Source organism: Patiria miniata, unplaced genomic scaffold (genome assembly GCF_015706575.1).
Source record: "Patiria miniata isolate m_02_andy unplaced genomic scaffold, ASM1570657v1 HiC_scaffold_5, whole genome shotgun sequence".
Classification (NCBI taxonomy): Eukaryota; Metazoa; Echinodermata; class Asteroidea; order Valvatida; family Asterinidae; genus Patiria; species Patiria miniata.
In genome coordinates this window covers 7,374,961-7,401,835 of record NW_024037072.1, presented here as the reverse complement: position 1 = coordinate 7,401,835, position 26,875 = coordinate 7,374,961, and the positions used below count along the sequence as shown (strand labels likewise).

The 26,875-nt window shown below is 40.0% G+C and overlaps 1 protein-coding gene across 2 annotated transcripts in view; it reads right to left on the bottom strand.

The window, feature by feature from the left end:
* The window catches only part of LOC119741205 (cryptochrome-1-like), a 30,451-nt gene extending 3,605 nt beyond the window's left edge, over positions 1-26,846 (bottom strand). The window contains exons 1-9 of one of the 2 annotated variants that reach the window (XM_038216935.1): positions 26,488-26,846; positions 15,590-15,771; positions 9,379-9,518; positions 6,038-6,180; positions 3,931-4,103; positions 3,314-3,414; positions 1,571-1,711; positions 800-967; positions 68-208 (exon numbers count right to left, since the gene is read on the bottom strand). In XM_038216935.1, the coding sequence (XP_038072863.1) occupies positions 68-208; positions 800-967; positions 1,571-1,711; positions 3,314-3,414; positions 3,931-4,103; positions 6,038-6,180; positions 9,379-9,518; positions 15,590-15,771; positions 26,488-26,624 (1,326 nt within the window). In that variant the 5' untranslated portion in view covers positions 26,625-26,846. Of the gene's footprint in view, positions 1-67; positions 209-799; positions 968-1,570; positions 1,712-3,313; positions 3,415-3,930; positions 4,104-6,037; positions 6,181-9,378; positions 9,519-15,589; positions 15,772-22,337; positions 22,481-26,487 lie in introns of those variants that run through there. The other variant, XM_038216936.1, reaches the window with a different exon arrangement.
* Between the last annotated feature and the right edge of the window lie 29 nt (positions 26,847-26,875).

Below are 26,875 nucleotides of genomic sequence, written 5' to 3'. Positions count from 1 at the left end.
GCCACAACTTGCTGCAATCTCACTAGCAGACAGACAAACATGCAAACCGACCAACTAACTGCCTCACCTTGAGTCCATCCTCCCAGCTGATCCACAGATCCCCTCTTGTCAAGAAGCAGGCCACAGCGTGCCTAGCTACTTGGTGGATCCAGCCTTCAACCTTCAACTGTTTCATGCAAGCGTCGATCCAGGGATAGCCTGTTTCACCCTAAATAATGATAAAGGACACATCAAACTTTAAGCACTACCCTGTCAAGAGAGAATGCAAGTAAGTTTTTCTTACTTTTTGCTAACAGGGAGCTGATATTTCACCTTTGATGAGTACATGCTACAGATAAACAAGCAAGATTTCAACAGTAAGTAGTATTTGATCCTGACCATGGATTGCACGTCATGCACAGCAACAGATCATGGCATTTGCTTAAGCCTTGCACTGCCCTCCAATACCTGTCTCGATCAATACTAAGTAATATTTTTTTAACTGGCATTAAATGGACCAAAATAAGCAAGACTGTAGTGAGCTCTCCAGACCCTCGACATCTCTCTGAATTAGTTCCATTGCTGACGAGCAGATAAGCCCTCTAATGGCATTTTTATGCACTGCAAAATTCACTAGGCTGGTGAGTCAAAGCATCCTCCAATACACTTCTTCAGGTGTGCACTGCCATGCTCAATAAATAAACACCAAAATACTAAGTGTTTAAATACTCCACATTTGTTAAGCTAATATTTTCACTTTTAAATGAAACATTTTAAGGGAACATGCATCAGCTAAAAAATTGACAAACTGTTCTCTCACTTCTGTCCATTTCTGAAGTTTCTCCTGGTCTTCACTCCAGTCAATCTTCAGGCAGATGTTGTTGCCGTTCATCCGGTCAAAGTTCTTGTTGCCGACTGACATGGTGTAGAAGTACTCCCTCCAGATGAGTTGTGCGGTCAGGTGGGATGGTGAGATGGTGTTGTTCAGCTGTGTCAAAAGAAAAAAAATGAAACGTGTGACCCGCCAGCACAAAACCAGTCACTTGGACCAGTTTTTGTTAACTAGGATTTTGGCTCACTAGAAAGGGTATTGATAAGCATTCCAATGGTGTATACAATAGGGAATCAGACAAAATATTACGGAGTTATAGATAATACCAGAGTCTTATATAGCGCACGTATCTACCAACAATTAGGTACTCAAGGCACTGGTAATTAGGCCTATGTCTATTTTTAAAGACAGGTAAATGAAGTTATTAGAAATACGAGACCCATTATGTAGCACGCTGCGGCGCATTTTGCAGCCACTGCCAGAAACACCGGGGCAAACCCCTTCTCTTAGCGATAAGTGTTCCTAGATATTTTCAGTTCCCAATTTTCAGGGCTCAGAAAGTCTTAAAAATCGAGAAATTTGTCATTTAAGTTTCCCAAATGTACTCCTTAGCAATGCACATTTCTGTGAAAGCAACCCCAATGAAATTTTGATTAGACATTCATCACTTATCCTAATTCATTTATGTGCAAGTGCATATTTTTTTTACGTTCATGGAATTATATTATCATGCAAAGTGTAAAAGCTCCAACGTCTTACTTCTGTGTAGGTGTCATGGATGCGCCAGTAGAATTTCCTAACAGACAGACAGCCAAACCTCAAGTACGGACTCAGGCTCATGGGCGGGCCTAACAGGTCTGGCATGTACTGGTTAGGCAAGCAATATCCAGCTTTGAAGGCCTGTAAAATGACACACATTGTGCGGATAAAAAAAAATGGCTTGTTGTGACTTAGACTGATGATAAATCCATTGAAATGGCCGTCAATATTCATGAAACTGGCAGTTTAAGGGCTTAATCATAATGCTAATGTACATGTGTGTACATTTATGGCTATAGCTATGCTGGCTCCTAAAGCAACTAGTTGGAATCAATCCACATTCCAAACACACTTTCAAGTACACTACTCAGCTTAACCCTAACCTTCCCAAATCCTCCAAAATCATCTTTGCAAAGCGGAGGATAATGCAGGATTGAGGCTATATAGCAAAAACATGCGGCTGATTTTGGACGATGCACTGTGTCAAGGTCTTGGGCCGGACCTTGTGTTGTTTATGCTCAGCCGTGCATAAATGTAGGCGTAGATTGTACTTCAAATCCTCCGCACTGCTCCAGGATGACACTGGCTGTGCCTCAACATATTGACAGTGATTGCCAGAGGATTTTGCAGGATTGAGGCAGTGGTCACCCCTCCAAGGACCACACTCAAGAAATAGAGGATTTTGGAGGATTGAGGCTGTATTCCATTTTTACATGGAGGCAGTTAGAGGATTTTGCAGGATTATGAGGTTGCATCCTAGCAAAAATGCCTTGGGAGTTAGGATTAACACGAGCAATCTTTTCACATGATCCCAAGGCTTAGACTTGTATTTGGGCCAATCATAAAGTTGATCACAAGTCAAATCACAAGTATGGTAACAAGTAACAGGGATGAGCAATGACAAAAATATGTCTTTGGCACAGTTCATTTGAATAGCGTGTGACTTTGAGACTGGATGGCTTGCAATGTGATTTGTGATTGACTTGTGACTGACTTGTGAACGACTTGTGAATGATTGTGATTGACTTTATATATGACTCAAAGCTTTGCTGTGATTGACTTGTGACTGACTTGTGAACGACTTGTGAATGATTGTGATTGACTATATATATGACTCGAAGCTTTGCTGTGATTGACTTGTGACTGACTTGTGAACGACTTGTGAATGATTGTGATTGACTTTATATATGACTCAAAGCTTTGCTGCGATTGACTTGTGATTGACTTGCAATTGACTTGTGATTGACTTGTGAGTGACTTGTGATTGACTTGTGATTGACTTGTGAATGACTTGTGAATGACTTGTGAATGACTTGTGAATGACTTGTGAATGATTGTGATTGACTTTATATATAACTCCAAGCTTTGCTGTGATTGACTTGTGATTGACTTGCAATTGACTTGTGAATGACTTGTGAATGATTGTGATTGACTATATATATGACTCGAAGCTTTGCTGTGATTGACTTGTGATTGACTTGTGAATGATTGTGATTGACTTTATATATGACTCAAAGCTTTGCTGTGATTGACTTGTGATTGACTTGCAATTGACTTGTGATTGACTTGTGAATGATTGTGATTGACTTTACATATGACTCGAAGCTTTGCTGTGATTGACTTGTGAATGACTTGCAATTGACTTGCGATCGACTTGTGATTGATGTCTGATTGACATATGCTTGACTTGTGATTGACTTATGATGACTTGATAACAAGTTTGCATGGGCTTCATTCACTCACAGCCGCTTCTCTGCGAACCCGGACTTCAAAAAGCTCCAGGGCTCTTGTCTCTCCACCAATCCACAGCTGTCGCTCTTGATCCGGATGCTCCATCTTTGGAGCTGTCAAAACGTAAAACAAACATCTTATTAGACCTGGATATTATGGCAGAAAACAACTGCGTCTGAAAGTTGAAATTAGCCTTAGACTTAGCCTTTACGGATTACAAAACCAATAACACGGTTTTGTTTTGTTTTCTTTCACACTAGAAAGAAAAATGTTTGGGCTCATCAATTCTATAATTGAATTCAATTTTTTTTTCATAAATTACGAGAATTCTGTACATCCTCCAGTTGGACATGTTTTGGGGGACACCCTGTATATGGAAAACAAGATTCGGGTAGAGAGTTCCAGAGAGAGGCAATACAAGGGAAAAAAATTGACTGTATTAAATTGAAAAGTATTAACTTTTGGAACTGAAATAGTGAATGGATCTGACAAAACTACTGGAACACATGCCATGATAATAAATGAAAAAAGCTTGGAAGAAAACATGAAGAAGTTCAAGTAAGAATGCCAGGTCATGACCTACAGATTGGAGTTCAGCGAAGTCAGTTAGAAAATTGTGATTGACTAACCTATGTCCTGAAAGTGAGGCAGTGCGAACTGGTCAAAGTTATCGCAGATGGAAAGCTTGACGGAGCTGAAGTCTGGCTCCCCCGAGGGCCGGTGAGGCAGCCCAATCGTGGACACAACCTCTTGGAACATGGCGTAGGTGACGGGTGGGGTGCCACCATTTCTTGACGTAACTCTGATGTAGAAAATAAACGGAAAATGTACAAAACTATCTGTACCATCGTATTGTATTCTAGCTCTGTTAAGAATGTTTCATGGTTTAAAGTTTAGGTCTAAATTAGTGTTTCATCAATTTAAATGTTCTCTTTTTTTTTTAGAGCTGGTACATGTACATTTGTACATGTTCATGCATTTGATTTCTCATTTTCTGAATTTTTTTGTGGGGGAGGGACAGAGGTTAAAAGAATCGATATTTCCCTTGATATTGGAATAAATTAGATTTCAAACTATGTTTTTAGTGTTTTCAGTTAAACATGTTAAATGGGTATGAAAAAAATTCATGGAAGTCAACTTTTTATCCAAATTAGGTGTGCAGTTGTGTTTGTTCACCACCCTGAAAGACTGAAACATTATTTTTGCTCTCAGATATTGTATTTTGTACAAAAGGAATAAATCAAGGGTTTTTTTTAAATGATAATGGAAACTTTTGACTGTTTTCCTTTCCATTTTTTCCACTGTATTTATAGGAAAATAGTTAATTGTTCTTTCTGGCATCCTGCCATTTTCAAAGAAATCAACAAAAGAAGGCCTGAAGACGCATCATTGGAAATATCCGTTAGTAGCTTTTTTTTTTATTCGGCAAAGCACGCACAAGCGTTGACACAACACACGGGCGCCGTTGACATCGCGTAGCTGCAATCGGCTCAGTGAGAACATGTCATGCCCAATTCAAAACATGATTCAGCAACTTGTGATTTGTAATCGAGATCCTAGAATGTTGTTTTTCTCGAAATATACAGCTGAAGCTGAGCTGAAACTTCATCAGGTTAGTTGTTCAGCACCCTTCTTTAGACTTTGAGCACTTTTGTTGCTTCAAACAAACACAATGCACAAACTACAAATGATGGACTGTACCTTTAAATATATTTTTCTCGCTCGGTCACTTTCTTTTTGACTCGCCCTGTATATCAGATACCTTAGAGAATGTGATATTCTCTGTATGTATAGGATACCTGGACCATTATGATTTCCAAACAAAAGAGTAAACCCAACCCCGAAATTTACTCCCCATAAAAGGAACCAAAACAAAGTGGACATGAATAAAGCAAAGGCAAACCAGTTCACACCTTAATTAACAATTCATAAATACCTCAGACAGTTTAGCTATTCCTATTGGTCGAGAGCCCGTCACGTGGCCGGTCTTAAACGGATGGTAAAGACATGGCTAGCTGGTCTTAAACACTTTTCCAGTGTCACAATAAAATGTGGACTCCTAAAAATCCAGTGCCTCTTACCATTTCATTGGTTGAACGTTCACAATCCTCACGTAGGCATGCGCAACACTACCAGCGATTCAGAATTTTATAGTTCTAAATTCAAAACGCAACGCCCCAGGTGCGTTCTGCGCGACATCGCGCAGAACATGCTACGCGCACGTCAATCTCCATAAAAGGGTTGTTTACATCTTACTCGCCAGCTTAACACTCCATTATTTTGCTAGAGGGATGTTTAAAAAAACATGAAGTGAACTTGTTGAACAAAATCGGGATTTTTGAACGAATTATTTGATTTTTTTTTACCAAAAAGGTATTTATGAATGGGAATAAATATGTGCTCGGTCGGTATTTGTCACTCTGTTTAAGACCGCTTAGAGTCTGGGTGCTGATAATTACCCTCGCCTCAGGCTCGGGTAATTATCAGCACCCAGATTCTAAGCGATCTTAAACAGAGTGATAAAAACCTCCGGAGCACACATTTATTCCCTTATTAATATTATTATTTCAACAAAAGGCACCCCCCAAAGTTTGACGATCCACTTTATACGGGGACGAACATTCCAGGCACACCCGGTGCATGCCGTAAATTCTGATTTCTCACTCTCCAAGTCTGACGATTGTTCATTCTAATTTGCATTGGGGGCCTGTCCGGGAATATTCACAAGTGACTTACTCATTGGGATCCCATAGGGTATGGGATACGCTCTCGATACATCGGATCCCACGCTCCTCACACAGTCTCTTGACGGCATTATCACGGTCTTGCCAGATAGGCTCCGGATCCTGCTCAAACGTGATCAAATTCACACCCCATTCCTGGAGAAAACAACCAACAAAAAGTAGTTTACATTAATAAAAAACATAAAATACAAAATCTGTAACTGAAGAGAATACAATAATAAACATAAGTGCAATTGTTATATCACTGTTCGGTCTAGAACAGCCATGAGTCCAGTCTGTAAAAATAACTGTTTACTTCATATACACTGCATTGCATATAAATTACCTCATATACACTGCGCTGCATATAAATTACCTCATATACACTGCACTGCATATAAATTACCTCATATACACTGCACTGCATATAAATTACCTCATATACACTGCATTGCATATAAATTACCTCATATACACTGCGCTGCATATAAATTACCTCATTAATACACTGCGCTGCATATAAATTACCTCATATACACTGCGCTGCATATAAATTACCTCATATACCGGTACACTGCGCTGCATATACCTCTGCGTTGTATGCACATGTGGGGTCGCCCCGCACCTGAGAACTACAACCACTCTCATGTCCAGCAAGAAAGCTTACAGTTATCAAAGGTTACACCACAGTTATTTAATTTATTTCTTCGTAGTTACATCCCTTTGTCTTTTCGACGTATTGGTACGATATAACAAAACAATTGTTGACTGCTGTGATGTGCGATATGCAATTTTTACCTTCCTTGGGGCACATAGTTCGCCTCGGGTGCTATGCCCGGGTGTTAAAACACCATACCTGTATCCCACATCACAGTAGTCAACTGTTAAATAACTGCTTATGAAAATGCTGGTTTTAAGCGCTCTACATGTTTGTCATTAAAATTAATACAAATGATCTTGTTTATTACCCCTACTCATCTGGCATGTAAGGTATTCTTAAGATTTTATCACTTCTGGGTGAAATGTATTTTTTTTATGTGCTGCCATAACAGCACATAGAAGCCAAGTCAATAAAACAACTATTTCTGTCCACCAAGGTACCCATTTCTCCTGGGTGGGGAGAAGCAGTTAGTACGGATCAAGTCTCTTGCCTAAGAACACGCATACCAAAAATCAACAGGCTGAAATCAAAACCCACCATCTACACAACCATCCTGAGTCACCAGACTATACAGCAAGTGAACTCTTAGTACTTTCTTTTGCTTATAAATTACTTGAAACATTTTCAGATTATTAAGATAACCGGATATTCAAATTTTAACCTTGGGACCCTCTTACAGCTGCATACTTACAGTATGTTCTCCAATACCTGGATGTCCCCCAATACCTATGTTCCCAAATACCTACCGATATGTCCCCCAAAACCTATGTTCCCCAATACATATGTCCCCCAATACTTACATGTATGTTCCCCAACCCTAACACGTTCCCCAACTCTAACCCTAACCCTAACCCCTAAGGATTTTGGGGAACATAGGTATTGGGGAACATCGGGCAGACCCATAGAGCTATATTAAATTACTAGAGCACTGACTCACGTACAAAGTGATGCCTGCTAGGCGCATCCATGTTTGTGCACAAACCTATGGAAAACTTGAAATTGTGTACGTTTTTTGTACGGCTATTTGCATATATCTGCGTTTGTATTCTGTACAGCACCCGATTTCACACAGCGCCGCGACACGTCGCAACTCAAGTTACGACGTGTAACACGTCGCAACTCACGACGCGTCGTATCATCCATTTCACGAAAGTTGCGATGTGTTGAAAGCGTCGTAAGTTCCTTGGCAATGGCTTAAAACACGTCGCAAGTTACGACGTGTCCAGTGGTCATCGCAAAGTAAGAAGAGTACCTTTCTAAGCCAGTTTAATGCCAAAAACGAGATTATAAAACTGAGGTAATGTGTGTAAAGTTGTAAATAGAAAATTCATTGAATAATTATGAATTAGACTGGAATATTGCAGTTGAAATTTCAAAGTAGCCATACAGTCCACTGAGAGCTTGTTTTCCTTCAACATTGCAAGACAGCTTCAAAGTGTCTCCGCATGCAAGAATGAGGAGTTAGCACTCTAGTAATTTAATATAGCTCTATGGGTAGACCCCTCCTCTTACAGGCTAGTGACGTTGCAAGCAAACTTTGCAATGAATATGGAAGTGTTTTCGAGAGTGAAGCAAAGCAAGAGGCTTTAGCATTATACATGTACGTATAAGCTGACATGGCATCAACGGAGAAAACAGCCATACAACGCAGGAAATAGGCACTTTTGCCCCGGTTGCCATGCCACTTAATGCTTTTATCAGATTTGCGTACCTGATGACGTCTAAAAAATAACAAGTGCCCTACGATAAATCAAAAACCTAAGATGCCTGGAGACATGTTTTTCTCATCTAATGGCTGCTTTCTTTAGCTTGCAGAGGTTTAATCCTACAAGCCTTGAATCTGTACAATTCTCAGACTGATTTGGAATAATTTAAACGTCAGGATCAAAACTGGTGGATTCAGGCAGGTTCTTCAGAAAATTATGTTTATTTTTAAAGAGAGGCGGAAAATTAACCTGAAATTATCAAATTTTCAAAAATTAATACAGTATTATTACATATAATTTAACAGATTTCACAAGTTTGAAACTTATTCTCGTTAATCCCGGTTCATACTTCACGCGAAAGTGAAAGCGAAGCGAAATTCGTGACGTCAACAACACGTTCGAAGCGCGTCCACCATTGTTAACGACATGAATTTCGCTTCGCACTTGCTTTCGTGTGACGTATGAACCGGGCTTTAGACATGTTAGGTTGAGAAACATATTGAACCAATGCTGCTACCGATAAAATCCCAAGCTGACCGCAGAAAAATTTCCAGGATTTCACAAGATATCAGCACTATGTATCAAAATAGCAGCACAGACCCTATTTTCAATTTATGTGAATGGGGCTCACCAAGTGCTTTGATAAACATTTTGCGCATGCGCAATCCATACTTTGGTGTGTTCTCAATAAGCAAAAAATCCCAAGGCTCAGCAAAAAGTTCCCAAGGCCCGGCCTAAATTCCCAAGATCTTGTGAAAAATCCCAAGGAGTGGCCACGCTGTTACATGTAAAAACCTACATGTATAACCACCTGTTCTATTTATTCCCTAATTAATGTTTACAATGAGTGATCTGGTAGTTTGGGACAGTATGGGGAGAAACTTGGGGGGGGGGGGAGTACAGGGACCTTTAAAGTTAACATGGACACATTTCTTGCCAAGATGTTTACTGTTTCAGAGCCAAATTTGGTAACTTCTGTATCCTTGCCTCAATCAGTTGATTAAAGACGGTGCAAGGATCGCCATTGAAAGTGTAGAGTCTTCCCCCAACTTCCTTGAGCTTTCTGTCGATGTCCTCCAAAGACTCGTAGAGGAACCTCCAACGGTTGAAACCGCAGACTTTTGTCCCTGAGGTAAATTGGAATGACAATAAACTACAATATCACGAGAAATCATAAAATCAAGTACCAGTATCATAATTAGAATTGACATGTAGACATGTTCAATTACATAACACTCTTCTAGTTTTGAACGAGTAAAACGTTTAATGTTTTTATGTTTTTATGTAGGTGTAGGTTATTTATTCTGGAATGCATTTGATTTGATTTTTTCCTGTCTTTATCAAGCCATTTTGTTTTTGAGAACAGGAAATGAGTTATGATTCACTGTACTTATTATGACAGAGAATATAACGTATGGTAGAGGATAGAAATGAAATGAAACATAAATCTTCTGTACTTTGTAAGATTCATATCACAAACCTTTACATGTACATGTAGCTTACGGTACATGCTTATAAAAAAACGAAACTACGAAACTTTTTACATTCTGGTTGCCATGGCAATGCAGAGAGATGACCCCTTTTTGTAATTGACACATGACAGTGGGTAAGACTAGGAGGTCCTCTGATATTTGAGTCATGCATCAATATAAAATTGGAAATGCATGATGAGGAAGTTGGTGACCTGCACACTATCTGAGTTGACTTGCCTACAGCAAGTACATGTATCTCAAATGGACAATTCCACGGAAAGTGGACATTGCTGAAAAGTCAACAATTTATGACATCTTCAGAACTACCGGTACAAGCATTACAACCTCAAATGTGGTATCAAATGAAAGGGGACAACAAGGCCTTTTATTTGAGTGGTATGTCAGTGAGATAGAATGTGGTTGAATAATTTTTTTTTCGTAAAAAAAACAACTGGTTTCAGGGGCTACAGTTATAGGATTTACATTGTACATACGTGAGGCTAGTCATTTTGGCATCTTGTTTTCACATGTAAAATGCAACTTGGGTTATTGTGGGTTTTTATTTTTGAGGCAGAGAGAAAGGTTGATATTTTATGAAAATATCACAAACAACTTACAATACTGTAACACAGTATGTTTTTTTATCATGTGTTTGAAGCGGATTTCAGACACGTACATGTAATGTTCGTAACGTTATAATGTAACGTCCATAACAACAAAAGCATGCTGTTTTCATAACATCAAAGTTCCGTTTTGTAAAATGTCATAGGTGTTTTGAAATAGTGAACCTGTATGTACCACAACATAGTTATTTCATTATATTCTTGCTTGTAACGTAACAGACTTTTATCAATATGCACTGACATAAAAAAATATATGTCTTAAAGTGTAACATCCGTTGTTTACAGCGCTTATCATTTGCAAACATCAAAAAACAAAACTACCAAATTAATGTGAAATACATGTAGGCCTACCTTACTGGACTTTAGTGAATGACAGTCTAAAGCATCCTGTAAAATTGTGGCACCTGATGTGCCGTCATTTTCAAGAAAAGTGGTATTTTTGTATCAATTTCCAATGCTGGTCGGCCGACCAGCGTTGGAAAAAAAATGGCTTTTTTCAAATACTGCCCCCAAATTACCATTATTTAGTTAATTGGGTTGCATTTGTTTGCAATCGATTACACACAGTTCTATGAACAGGTACAAGCAAGCAGACTGGTTCCCCAACCTTACAATTCCCTGACATCTATAAATTGCTCTGTTTCATCTTAAGTGGGGTCAGGGAACCAGGCTTCAGGAACGTGGTTGTTTTTCTTGGTTTTTCAAGCATCTACGAACACAAAACTTCAAACAAGTCAGTATAACAATATTTCCTATGAAATACTAACCCCCCCCTCCCCCCAATCCATCCATTTCTGAAAATTACAGCAAAAGCAAATGTTGTATATTCCCTTTAACCATCTCATGAAAGGCCTAAGCTAGAGTTACAACAAGTACCAAATACATAAAATGTTCTTTCACTGCAAGTATTTTACTTTGTTTCAAATTGATTTTAGGCTCTGTATGTAATGTCAGTAACGATGGAATTGCCCAAATGCAAGCTGTAAATGAAGTTTGTGTGTAAGGATAAACTGGTATGAACATGGTCTTCATGAAGGTTAGGTTTTAATTCTTCATCTGCAATTTTCCTTGTCCTTACAGAAGGTTAGGTTTTAATTCTTCATCTGCAATTTTCCTTGTCCTTACAGTACATGTCACATTTTATACCCAATTAAAACTAAGACTAATTCATGGACTACTGGTAAATGTACCACAGGTAGCAGGATGGCACATCAGACCAGACAAAAAAGATCTAAAAAGATCTACATGTATGACAAGATTGGACATGCCCGTCCCTTCTAGGCAAACAACGATAAAACGTGACGTGAGATATTTTTTACTTTGATGTACCGTAAGCCTTTTTATTGTTTAAATTGTGCAACTGAGTGAGATTGTTTCCGGCCCTGGTCAATTGTATAAGATATCAATCAAATGTGCACGCCTGCTGCAAGCTCTTACGGCAAATTGGACAGTTTCTACTAAAACGATTGTAAGAAACACGACAACAACACAAATAAGGCAAGCAGCGCGTGTCACTGCCCTGGAGGTGAGTGAACTCAAACTGAATGCTTGCTATGGTCTTACAATTTGATAAAAAAAAAACCGACAATGCGTCGTCGAGAGGAGAAAAACACGAGTGAAGTGAAATCTTGAGTTAAGTCTGCATGCCGGAAACGTACCTTCTGGCCACGCTGGTAAATTTCTGTTTGTTAGTGCCGTAAACTTGTCTGAAAGAAATTAATTCACTAAGTGCCCCTCTATTGATGGTGTGTACTTATCCCTTGTTAAGGACTTACAAAGAAGGCACAAAAGCAGCTGTTTTTAAATTATTGTTCAATTTGGGGATTGTTTTTACAATCCCCAAATTGTACGTACTAAAATTTAAGTCAAGACACGTACATGTAGGTATGATTTGTTGAAGCAAATTTTCCTAATGTGTTCAGGTTTGCTGATTGCACAACCACTCCCAATGCTGGAGTACATCATGTATAATGAGATTGTAGAGTATGTACATGTATCATTCATCTTCCATTAATTTAACAATTTGATTAATTGCATTGCTAAACATTTTCCGGGTACTGGGTGGTACAAGTAACTTTTTCCTCAAACACCTGGTCATCAAAAAGTTTTCTACAATGAAGGCAAACTTTTGTGAGTCCACATGGTTTACTCAACAAAAACATAGAAGCTGCAGTACATGTCTTTTATGGCCCCCCCCCCCCAAAGTCTCTGGTTTCTGATATGGCCAGCGCACGTCGCCGTAGCCATGCGTGTCGGCAAAAATTTAAAAGTTTGTTTTCAATGTAAGATGACGTCTCCAAACCGCCAAACTCGCTGGTTTGACTGGAATTTTGCTGACTGCATAATTTTAACATACTTGTTTTTAGATCATGGAGTTACGATCGAGTATAAGCTTTATGTGGCCTCACTGGGCTTCCATATATTTTGCACTAAATTTAGTACGGCACCATTTGCAGACGGTGTTGTAATGTTGTAATTGTGCAGCTGGCATGGCTGGAAGCCAGATTGAGAGAGCAATGGCCTTGTATCTGGAACCTATCAACACTTTTTAATTAGTGCAATATGTAAGGGAGCAGACTAATGACCAGCCCGTTAGCTCATGCACGAACAGCACGATGTCGATGTCGCTGTAGTGTATGGTCCGATGTTACCGTTTTCTCTGATTTTTCTCAATTGACTATCCAATTTTCTCGAAATATGTTTGTGTCCGTCGAGATCGTAAGTGGGTGCAGAATTCTCAAGCCTTATAGCCTTACTGAGGTCACCTCAAGCTCCACCCAGAGGATATTTTTGAGAGTTTTAAGGGGATCGAAGCGTCATCTGCAACATTAGCTGTCATTTGAAGAAGAAAAAAGTAGGGGAGAAAAAAAAACTGCATCCCGCACAACTTTTGGGGCACGCTGCATACCAGAAACCAGGGACTTTAATTTTTGGCCTATCAATGGACATTGCAGAATATTGCTCTGACTGTAATTTCCCAAGTGCATAGTCTTTTTGTTTATAGATACACATGTTCATGTTCATGTACAGTGTACTTTCTTTTGGCTCTTCTGTAAAGGGGAGCCTTTGTTTTCACACTGTCACTTGTTGATATGTATGTGGTTTCCAACATGTGGTTCCAAACATGTGGTTTCCAACATGTGGTTCCAAACATGTGGTTCCAAACATGTGGTTTCCAACATGTGGTTCCAAACATGTGGTTCCAAACATGTGGTTCCAAACATGTGGTTCCGAGCATGTGGTTCCAAACATGTGGTTTCCAACATGTGGTTCAAAACATGTGGTTCCAAACATGTGGTTCAAAACATGTGGTTCCAAACATGTGGTTCCAAACATGTACACTGTACACACGTAATCAATTAATCACAATTGAACACTCCTTCTCTGGCTTACAAATTTAGCTACCGGTATGCCACAAAGCATAACAGTTTAAGAATTCCCTTCTCAATTTTGATATACATGTAGCCATACTTTGAATGGAGGTGATTGATATGCCAGCTGTACCTACTGCAGTTACCTTTTGTCTAGCTGTTGATGGAATTTGACTAGTCACAGTCTTTGCGCGAATGTGATCTGACTGTTTTTTTTACTAGTCTGTACAAACAAATGGGAGGCAGGGGAAGACTGGAAGAACTTTTTGACTGTCTGTGACTGGTCAAACAATAGGAGGGTTTGAATTGAATTATCAATAAATAATTGCTGCGGGTTGAGAAGCGGTAGATGTACAGTCTGAGACCAAGTCCCTCCGCAAAAAACATTGTAAATATTTTGCATAGTTTAACATGTTTAACTATTAAAGTGCATGTCAAAGACCAATTAATAGTGTCCTGCCTAGCATGACGTACATTTTGTACGTGTGTACATGTACTTTAATTCACTCAGGAATAAGTACCGGTAAAAACACCGCACTTGATCGTACTTGTACAGTGCAGTTGTGACACTCTAGGGAACTAGTACCACACAATTAAGCCCAGGCACATCTCAGATGCAAACAGATGATCTGTTTGTGTGTGTATCTTGCATTTTATTCATTTGCATTTAGAGTGCAGTATTAGTGTTGACGGTCGTCACCGACCAATCAAAAATCAACTTTTAATCCCCCATCTTGCATTAATTGCTTCATCGAATTTCATGGATCAGTTTCTGAGTGTTTTTTTTGCTCTAAAACTCGGCTCACAGAGAGTAACTTGAATTTTTACTTTCAAATGACACAGGGGATAACTGTAAAGTATTCCAATAAAAAAAACACCTCAAAAAACCACACAGAAAAAAAAAACACTTGTAAATGGAAAACAGTTCTGAATCTAAATGACAAATTATGAAAATTTAGTCGAATATTTTTGAGAAATCTCACTACATCTTGTTGTCCCTTGGCCTAACCAAAATGCATGCACTATTGCACTGTTCAAACCTTAGAATGCTGGCAACATCTACCGGTATGCATATGAGGAAGGTGTCAACAAAGTTAAAGAAAATACAACATGTGGCTTTTGCTGTCATTTTCAGAAATGGATGAATTTGGGAGTTAGTATTTTACAGCTAATTATACATGTATTGTTACACCGGCCTGTTTAATTAAAGTTGTGTTTTCATACACATGGATAGGTGCTAGACAAACCAAGAGAAAAAAATTTTGTTCTTGAGGTTTGGTTCCCTGATCCTACTTCAGACGAAACAGAGCTATTTACAGATGTCGGGGGAATTGTCTGGTCAGGGAACCAGACCAGTTGGCTTGCACCATGCACGGATGTGTAACCGATTGCAAACAAAGTGTGCACTACCGGTAATTAAAACTTGGGGGCAGTATTTGAAGAAAACAAAATAATTTTTTTAACTGATACAAAAATTCCTCTTGAAAATGACGACACACCAGGTGCCATGATTTCACAGGATGCTTGAGACTATTATTCACTTACAGTCAAGTCAATGCAAGTAGGGTATTTTCATAATAATTTGGTAGTTTTGTTTTTTGATGTTTGCAAATGTTGTATATTACATGTAAGTCCCGTGCAGCTACAGGCCAGCACTTCATACTAAAATAGAAATTGCCTGTGATTCACATCTAGCGATAACAGAGCAGCGTTTGTTGTTTTGTGCACTTACCCGCAACCTCGCCATCGAAGATGAAAATAGGGTACAGCTCGCTGGCAAGATTAATGGCATCGATAAGGCTAGGGTTGTCATGGAGACGAAGTCCGTGGCGGAACCAATGGACGGCGATGGTTTCTTTCTTTCTGTCCTTGTTGTCGAGGCCTAAGGCTGGTCTGGTTGGCATGTCTGTAAGGCTAATTAGAAAAGAAAAAAAGGAAGATATGTATCAGTAATAACAAAATGTTGGTGTAAAATGTAAAACCCAGACCTTTTTTAAGGTTATTCTTGTGTTCCCCAATGCTCTTCAACAAGTTCAATTTTTTTTCCATTAACTATCCCAACAGATTTAAACACAAACCTGCTGTTGAAGTTTGATGGGTTGTGTTCGGTTAGGGTTAATTTTAAAGAATGTTCAACTTGGTTATTTTAACCCAATCAAAAACCTAATCCCACCATTTTTGGACGACTGCAACCATCTGAAAAAAGGGCCTTTTTTGTTTTCCGCACAAACAGATTCATTTTGCAGGCAGACTGGCCCCCGGTCTGTACCGGTACATTATCAAAATTGTAAAATAAAAATTCAAAAATTGAACCTGGGCCATTTTTTTTCCCAGTTGATGTCTCATTCAAAAGTGAATAACTTTTCTATTGCTAGAAAAATAGCAAATTAGAAAAACAATCTATTTTTTGGGATAAAACTCGAAAAATACTGGTAGCAAAAGAACGCAAAAAAACAACAAAACTAAATAGTGCAGTGAGAAACAAAATTTTCATTTTCACAGTACAAGCCACTTCGAAATGCTTTACAAATTCTTCTTTTTTATTTGAAATTCTTAGTTTTACAAATTTCGGATTTTTTGTGGCCCGAAATAATTCAGTTCTTGCAGAATAGACTGGTTCCCATCATCACCCTATCAGGTTTGATATTGTGGGAAGCAGGAACCAGTTCACTCACAAGGCATCGAAAACAACCCATAATAAGAACCTTTCTTTTCTGAGGGTCACATATCCCTAAAATAAAAAAAAAATATTTTGTTTTAAATTAAATGTAGAAGTTGAAAATTCTTCAGGATTAAAATAATAAAATTGGTTAAAGACACTGTGGAAAATCTTTAATTAATTCAATTAACCCTAACCTTCCCAAATCCTCCAAAATCCTTTTTGCAAAATGGAGGATTTTGCAGGATTGAGGCTACGTGGCAAAGAGGTGTTGATGATTTCGGAGGACGTTGAGTCTTGTGCCAGACCTTGTGTTGTTTGTGCATGCTCAACCATGCACACATTTAGGCCGATATTATACTTGAAATCCTCCGCACTGCTCCAGGATATGTCAAGTGCTCTGCCTCAACATATTGAAAGTGATTGCCTTTGCAGGATGCAGGCAGTGGCCACCCCTCCAAGGACCATTTTCAAGAAATAACAAAGGATTTTGCAGGATTGAGGCTGTATGCTATGTATGTTGTATTTTTACATGGCGCAGTTGGAGGATTTTGCAGGATTGAGGATCATCAAAAATGCAGAGGGAGTTACATGTACATGTACCCCGGTAGGCCAGGGTACATGACCTGGCTTTCTTCAGTGTATCCAAACCGATATTGCTGCATTTAAATTTTAATGCAAACACCTGTCACACGCACCTGTCACACGCGCCAATATCATTGTAATGTCACCCACACCATCAAGGAAATGCCGTCAGGGGTACAATATTATAAATTATTATTTCTATCAGGTTTTCAGTGGTAAAAATAAATCAGCTTTATTGTAGGATAAGCTGGCGTTTGATTCCTTCAATTTCTTAATTTTTAAAGGTTTAAATTTTCACGACGTGTACATGCACCACACAGTTCATTTAGCTTGAGAGCCACGACTTGTGTGAAATGAATAAAGTAAAAAAAAACCACCAATGTATTAAAGACAATTCTATTACCGACATGTGCAAAATCTAGAAACTAAAATCAATCACTGAACTTGAAAAAAATCCACTTGTCACAAGTGCTTCATGAACGATTTACAGTGCTCAGTGTACATCCAGGGTAGCTTTTGAGGTACACTTTTGAAGTAGCTTTTGAGGTACACTGTTCCTGTAGCGACGATTAAAAAAAAAAAAAATGTTGAACTCAACCTTTCCACCCAAAAAAAAATAAAACGAAAAAAGGTACTGCAGATTGTTGCACGTCAGTTGTGGTCAAGCATTTTGCGAGACAAAATTGAACACCGAGTAATCCTAATTGCATAGGAAATGTGAAACCTTTAGAGCAAAACAAAAAAGGCAAGGAATCACCATGCTAAAAATACAGATTGCTATAAATTTACTGCTGGCAAGAGCACGTCCCTTACAGTCTTCTGCAACTCGTTGTTTGGAGGAGGCATGAAAATATGCACGTACGCAACTGAAGCAAATTACTGATTGAATTGGTAACTGTATGAACAACGTCTATTTTTAGGTTTACGTGTATTTTTACACAGAGGACAAAGAGATTTTATAGAGCCTCCTGACCAAGAAAAAAAACGATCCCTTCAACACATCGATCTAAATAAAGATCTTAAAAATGAATAATTAATATTACCCATCAAATATTTATGTAAAAATAATAACGTGTGAATATTTGATCTGATGTGTATAATATCATGCTTTTAAAGACAAACAATTCCACAATCGTTATAGTGCAAAAGGTGTGTGTGTGTGTGTACCCTCCGGCACACTGGGAAAATGTTCTATTGTTAGGGAAATTAGGACCAAGTTATGGGGACTTTCTGCTATCCCCATAGCATCTTCGGTGCGGCGGTCCCCACAATAACTATTGTTCAACTGGTGTGAGCAATAGTTATTTTTTCCAACTTTAACTTGGGAGGTACCGGCACCGGTACATGTGTAACTTACTGAGTATACAGTGTTACATGTAATACGTCGCTGAAGGGCAAAACCTAATATTGATTTACATCACCCCAACACAAATTCATCTTATGAAAAGGTGTAGTCACCACGATTACGGAACAAGATTGTGTGTGTACATGAGTAGGTTTATGGTGTAAATCGAAGGCACACGCGTGCAACATCATCGGTGAATTGAGGACAGGAGCCAAATCGAGGACGACCTCGATTAGAAAACGTGTACAAAACCAATGAGAGCTGTTGCCAAAACATTAAGGGTATAAACAAAGGAAAAGGGAAGAGAAACAATAGAAAATCCTTAATATTACACCATAAACAAACGTGTACATGTACACGTATGCATGTAAGTGTATTAAATACAGCCTGAGCCCCAAGCCCTCGGGAACGGGGAGTGCTGTGGGTGCTGCAGCACCCCCAACTTTTTGGATGGGGGTGCTGGAATATGCCTCAGCACCCCGACGATGAAATTGCGCCGCTACGATATACATCATGCTTGCTCTACAAATATATCTCCTATATATATTCGGCTAAGCGCGGCGCTTCGAACGTCTAGCACAAACACTGTAAAATATCCAGAGGAGGTATTTTCTTAATCTTCAGGCAGTGCAGAATCGATATTTCTCTCAAGGTATCTAAAATCATGACATGTCTATGATATTTCCGCCATGATGGAAGCTTTGACCCGAAAGCAATAATCTCGGCCATGACAATGGTGGCAAAGTTGATTATGCTTGCCAGGATTTTTTTCATTTGATCTTTCAATAGGGGCAAATGTTCATACCTTTCCCCTTAAGGTTTTTCTTTTCATTGAAAAGTTTCATTGACGTTGCTAGCATTCTGTACTCAACATTAACAAATACATGCTATGTACATGTAGCATGCACATGCACATCCCCAACCTAATAGGAGTGGGACGGGCTTTCATTGAAACTGCTTTACGCCAAATCCAGTGTAGTTTAGTTTTAATAAAAAAGCTATTCATATTTTACCCTTTGCAAGTTTTTTTCCTCATAAAACTCAGTAGACCGATAAATCCTTGCCTAACCTCAAACTTGCCATCTACCGACCATATAAACATAAAGATGCATTTGGTCTTTTAGTCTGTTATATTTGCCATTCCCTGTAACAAACAAATAACACTGCAAATATATCGAGAGCTACATCGTTTCGTGAGTTAGAACTACATGTATGTGAATTTTTTCATGAACAGAATTTCATCCGCTTCCAGTGGAACCATTTGTTTTAATTTGAACCAAATATCCTTTTGGGTTTTATAAGTTTCAGTATACTTCAGTGTATTTCATCACAGTGCATCCAGAATCCAATATTTTCCGGGGCCATAAAGCGGGCCCCTGGCCCTGTGGCCCCACGCCACACGAAGGTATTTACTAAATGTAAGAAAGCAGCCTTGCAACAATAATATTTACATGCGATGTCATGCATAATGATACAATTCTTTTTCCAGAATTAAATGGAACCAAATATGGAGATAAAAAAATACAAGGTTCTCCACTTTTCAGTACAGTTAAACTTTTTACGAGCAACAGTATATTCTAAACAAAACTAGAACGGCGAAGCCGCCATGGCTCGCTGTCCAAGGCAGGAAGGGAGGCTGAAGGTAGGGTTGGGGATGGGCATGATGGAAGGGGATTAGGATTCTTGTTGATGTGCCTAGGTGTAGGGGTCAGTTTTTAAATGTCAACATAAAAAGTCAACAGATTACCTAATAAATACATGTGTATATACCGTAGGTTAGCCGTCACTGTATTATGGGGGAGTTTTCCATTGTTAGGGTAATTAGGACCCAGTTGTGGATTTTTGCAGCCCCAACAGTGTCTTCTGCTCCCCATACTTGTATTACCATGGGAAAACTCTTGTGTAGTCGCCACAAATGCAGAACAAGAATGGGTATACATGTACATGAAGACACAGCACCATCACCACCTCCCCCAAACCTTACCCTATCCCAAAACCTTACCCCATCCCCAACCCGCCCCCCCCCCCCTCCCCCACCCAACCCCCTACCCACACCCATCCCATCCTCCCCTAACCATCCCCACCCTATCACCTACACATCCCAAACCCACCCAAACTCCAATCCCTATCTCCTTTCCCCTCCCCTGACCCGTACCCTCCCCCACCCCAACCCCCTACACCCACCTACCCTATCTTCCCCTATCTGTCCTTACCCACCCTGCACATCCCCACCCTAACCCTTACTCGAATTCCAATATCCGCCCACCCATACATTCCCACCTGACCCCATGCAACCCCTACTCTGATCCCTATATACTGCCCCCTCCCCTTATCCAACCCCTATAACAACCCATCCCTACACATCCCCAACCCAACCCCTACTCCGATCCTATATCCCGCCCCCTGCCCAACCCCCTCCTAACCCAACCACTACATCCATGCCCATCCTCTCCCTACCTGTCTCCCCTACCTGTCTCTCCCTACCTGTTCCCACCCCACCCCACCCGAACCCAGTATTCCAACCCCTCTCCCCACCCCACCCCACCCCACCCCACCCATCCTAGCTCCCCTACTCATCCTATTCACACAAACCCTAACTCCAACCCTATCCCCCAACCCACCCCACCCCACCCTACCCCATCCCATCCCTACTCCAACCCAATAAACTAAAAGATCAAACCAGAAGCTCATGCACATCCCCAAAATGCATAGTGTACATGTACATGTACATGTTATACCGGTATACACACATGTACATGTTATACCAGTATACATGTATAGGAAACAATTAAAAACTTTAACATTTCCTTGAATTAAGTTCCTCAATAAAATCATAAAAATTTACTGCAATGATATGAACCTGCCTGAAGTTATAGAGATGATACATAACAACTGCATTTAATTTTTTTCCCCAAGTTAACTAGAACCAAAAACTTCAACATTTTTATCTGAACGCGGACGGCCGGACAGACGGACGGACGGACGGACGTACCTCCCAGATGGACTTCCGGGGTACCTCCATTGTTGTCCCATTGTCCCTATTTCTAAAGATTTCAGTTGCGGGGTACCCTTTTTCTAAAGATTTCACTTGCGGGGTACCTCGAACAAAGGACGGGTACCCCACAAGTGGTCCTGGTCAGAACGGACAGACGGGCGCCCGGACAGACGGACGGAAATTGGTATTACATAGGCTCGCATCTGCTTCGCAGCTCGCCAATAATGAAATAAATTGTCTTTGTAATCTTAAAAGACTTAGCAAAAGTCAAATGAAAGTGGCCAGGAATCGCCTCAGATGCACCACATGGCATCCATATTCCAAATTGAGCCACGCCGTAAGGGCTTTGCACTTCGCTTTTGCATTCATTTTGTCCGGACGGTCCTTTAGAAATTCTAGCACCCCCTGGTAAAGGTTTGTTCCAGCGGCAGTGCTGAGCCCTGATGACAGCAAGACAATGAGCAAACAACAGATGAATCCTTGACCCAGACCATGCATCTTTTGTGGAAAACGGTCCTTGAACATAAGTCTGTGCGCTTAGACTCTCAGAGAGAGTGTACATTTATTGGAACAAAATGAAACACAATGCCTTGAACGACTGCGTGTGTGTGTGTCCACCAGTGGTTCAAGTGCATTCAACCACGAAGAGGGCAGTAGCCCACAAAGCACTCACCCACGAAATGGTTGGTTGCCCAAGAAGCGGTTGCCTTCAAAGTGGGTGAGGCGGCAATGTTGCCTATCCTCTAAAGTGGGCGAGGCAAAGCTTCATCTAATCATCAAAGAGACTTTTAATTGCAATTTCTAGATGAGTCAGCACTCGAATACTGGTATATATACAAATTAGATGTTGTTTGTCTCTTTGAGCAATTACACTTCAACAATTTCTAATAACTTACAGTTGAAGCCAAATCCGTGGGGGAAATGAGCCAGTCTTGCTAGAGACAAAATCCAGAGTTCGTGTACACTCGATGTAAAAACACAAGTCCTTGAAGCCGATGAAGTCAACAAGTGAAACAAATGTTGGAAGGAGTAGAGTCACGGAATCATGGAGGTGTGTTTATATATGAGAAATGATTCGCTGGGTCTGCGAGCATCGCCAATCTGTCATTAGCATAGAGGTATCTGATTGGTCAATACTGATGGCAGTGACTTGTGAACACGTGCATACATGGGAAAGCACAGACTCAACACAAAAGGCTGGAATTCCAACTTCCTGCGTTCAATATTACATGTACTTTGCTAGCTGCTGCTAGGCTGTGTGTGATCAGCAGTTGAGGCAAAATTTAATGGAAGCTCTTTAGAAGTTAAGAACTTCAGCAATTTTGTTTTTTAGGATACATGTACATGTGTGCTTGACAGTTCATCATTACAGACGAACTGATTCACAATAAAAAGCAGTATGAAAGCAAGCATCTCCAATACATGTAACTTGGACTTAAATTATTATTAAAACTGATTTAGGCCTACATTGTACATTGAGAACAAATTCTGATTCTTAATATCAAAAATCAATACAATATGTATTGTAAATTGTACAGAAATTCATAACATCTGTGTTGAACATATCATTCCTCTGAAATCAGGGGAATGATTGAATTCAACAAAGCAAAAAAAAAAAAAGTTAAAATTTCTGGGAAAGATTTTTGTCATTTTTCTAGATTCAGATCGTTTCTGTATCATTTGACTTATTTTTTGTGTTTGAAAATCCCAATGTACATGATAAAATGTGGTATTAAAGGTACAGTCCTGCTGTCCATCATTTGTAATTTGTGCATTTTGTTCGTTTGAAGCAACAAACGTGCCCAAAATCTAACCTGAACAACTACAAATGTAACCTGTACAGCAAATGTACAGCTTCAGCTGTATATTCCGGGGGAAAAAAAACATTCTAGGATCTCGATTTCAAATCAAAAGTTGCTGAGTCATGATTTGAATTGCGCCCGAATTCAGCAATCAGCAGATTGCAGCTCCGTGATGTCGCGCACTGATCCAACGAAGTATAGCAACTGTGTGCATGTGTGCGTCGTGTCAATGCTTGTGCGCGCTTTGCCAAATAAAAACAAAAAATTACTAATGGAAATTTCCAATGATGCGTCTTTAGGCCTTCTTTCGTTGTTTTCTTCAAAATGACAGGATGCCAGAAAGAATAATTTCACAGGGATTTTAGTGCCCTTGTAGCGTGAATATCCGACTCCATGAAATGTGGACTCATTGGTAGTACTGCGCACACGTGAGAATGATACTATGCTATTTTTAGGATCGTTTCGGGAGAGTGACCTGTCACGTGCGAGGGATCAACCAATAATAGGGAAATAGGGGTCCGATTTTCATAGGAGTCAGATTTTCATGTGACACCCTTACTATCTTTCAACCAAGTATGTTTTTCAACAATAATTACATCAGTTAGTTTTTGGATAGCTGAAAATGATAGACTGTAGCTTAAAAAAAAAAGTGTACATGATTCTGAATCATTCAAAGTTGGCAGAAAACTGAATTCATTTACTGGTAAACTGCCGTAAGGTTTTAATTATAAAGGTGATTTTAATCCAGTGAATGACATTCAATAAAGATCTGTGACTACATGTACTTCGACGCCTCGGAAAAAGTGACAGAAACATTTTGCCATGCACTTTCATCATGCACAGTGTGTGATTATTAAATGACCATGCGATTGTACTGTATAATATCTGGTTGTGTGCATTTGTTTAAATGCATAATATATAAGGATAGACAGATTGTGCACAGTGGGTATAAGTTTAAATATTTTCATACTAGATGGTTTACCCTTCTCACTTTGTCCCCCCCCCCCTCCCCGCATGCTGAATCTAATTTCAATAGGGACAAATTTCTAAAAAGAATCCAACGTCTTAAACAGTTTTTTTTTAATCATCAAATAAGCCTACAAATCATTTTCTCATTTGTTTAGAATTTAGACATATTTCCAAGGACATGTAGTTATCATGCACAGCATACTTCAGTTAAACTTGATTGTCATTAAAATGAAAGGTAAATTGTAAAGTGATGCATATATATTATCAGGGGAAAAATATCACATATATAATACAAGGAGTGTTTCCAGGTCAACAACCAGACAATCCAACCAGAAATAAAGATGCAGCACAGTGTATAATTCACAGCCAAATAAAGGAAACTTTCTGCAGACGGCAGTGGAGCGTATACCCCCTTTGACTGTATGCCTGTTGAATACCAACAAGCAAATACATGTAGGGGTTTGCAAATTTACAGGTACGGGTATCGGGTATTCGATTGAAAAAAAATACTGGTACCTGGGTACCCGTTAAAGAGACCAACCCCAAAATTTAAATCGCGGAAGTTGCTGTACAGTTTGTCTATAAAGGTCCGAACGATAATACTACCACATCGGTGCAAGGAATACAAATGTGAATCTGTTGTGTTTTTCATTTAGCCCGGTTTCCATTAAAAAATTTCCATAAATGACATTCAAAACCTTTCTTTTTCATTGTCCGAAAAGTAATTCGTAAAGTCGGTTACAGGTACTCGATTCCATAATCTGGAACCGGTTCCCGACATCTGTAGTCAGGTACTGGAGTACCTGGTTCCGAACTTCCGATGCACAACCCTACAGACAAAACAATATAAACCCAGTTCGGTATACCACGCAGGAAAAGGTTTTTTTCTGTAGTTGGATGCGATGTGAGGCGTGGGGTCGTTGACGTTGGGCACTCTTTTGAGAACGAAGCAACATTGGTGTATATGAGACTTCTCCCATGCTAACGCGTACGTACATGGGTATACACCATGTATACGGTATGAACGTAGATGTACGGTGGCGTAGCCAGGAAGTTTTCAGTGGGGGGGGGCGCTGGGGGGCTGGAACATTTCATGGGGGGGCGTCATGTAGATCAATGATAATTTTTTTAGAAACTCAAAATCTCAGTGGGGGGGGGGGGGCGACAAGGTTTCGGGGGGGGGGGGGGCAGTTGCCCCCCACGCCCCCCCGTGGCTACGCCACTGGATGTATAAACAAAATAGAGGGCGGTAAAGAGTGAATGAGCGTGAAATAAATTGTGATCAATTGAGGGCGCTATAGAGAGTGAATGAATGACAAGTACGTAGTATATATACACTGAGTGAGACGGCTTGGGATGTCTTGGATGCGTGGATGCGCGGATGCGGGGTGGATGAGCATGAAGTCATCAATAGAGGGCGCTTTCATGCACTATTGGTTGCGGTTCCAGTACCAAAGCTGTGATGCGAGTGGTAAACCTTATACTAGTGCATGAAACAGTCATCGGGTGTTACGCTTCCGCGTGACGTCACGCGCCAACAGCCAGCGCAGCCGGCAAAACGAGTAGTTGACAGCGATCGCTCTCTGTGCCAGTTAATCGACCGCCATTCATTGTACACAATTTTTTTTGTGCACAAACCAATAGCGGTCCTGGCCAATCCAGCAAGGTTGTCAAGTTAGCGGTTATTCCTCCTGTTTTCACTGCAATTGTAGGCTGAATCTTCATCGTGGATCGTTTTTTACTTCAAGGACCTGTGTAATGGTTATTCCAGGCAAGTTTGGGGTGAGTTGCAGTTGCAATTAGTGTGTAACGGGGACAAAATTGAACATTTTCCAAATTATTTTTGCAAATACTACAAGTTTTGAGAAAAATGCGCTCCAGCCCTAATAGACAACCCAATGATAAAACTCAGGGCTGGGTAACTCCAGCTAGACAACCCAATGATAAAACTCAGGGCTGGGTAACTCCAGCTAATGCGCGGATATGGAATGGAGTGGCCCTGTATTAGTCCGAGTAACTTGGACCCAACTTATCGCCTTTTTAACATTCGGACATGGTCTGGCGATAGTGGCGCCAGACCATGTCCAAATGTAGCTGGAGTTACCCAGCCCTAAATTTTATCATTGGGTTGTCATCTAGATGACAACCCAATGATAAAATTTAGGGCTGGGTAACTCCAGCTAGTCCAAATGTTATAAAATTAAAAGGCGATAAGTTGGGTCCAAGTTACTCGGACTATAGTTACCTAGAGTGAAACTCAAGAAAAAATAGTCACCTCTCATGAGATTTTGGCACGTCATTTTCCAGCTTTTGCACTTTGGCCTCCTGCTGCGGCAGGGCATCCTCATCTGTCGACGTCGTGTCCGTGAGATGACCACTTTGACTTTCTTGTTCGCGTTGTTGACGTTTCATGTCGAATATGTTTGTTTTTCAAACCACAAACTCCGGAAAAAACACTACGCAAGACTGTTAACAACCAGTTTCATTTTATGTCTGAGGCGTCCCTAACAAATGACAGAAATTCTCTGTTAAAACCAATAAATTACACGGCAAAATTATGTCTTTTACTTGACTGTGTTGGCGTACGTGAATCCCGGACCGACCGGTCAAAGCATTGCCGGTCCATCCCCATGCGCGCGCTGCGTACACCTTGTTATTTATAA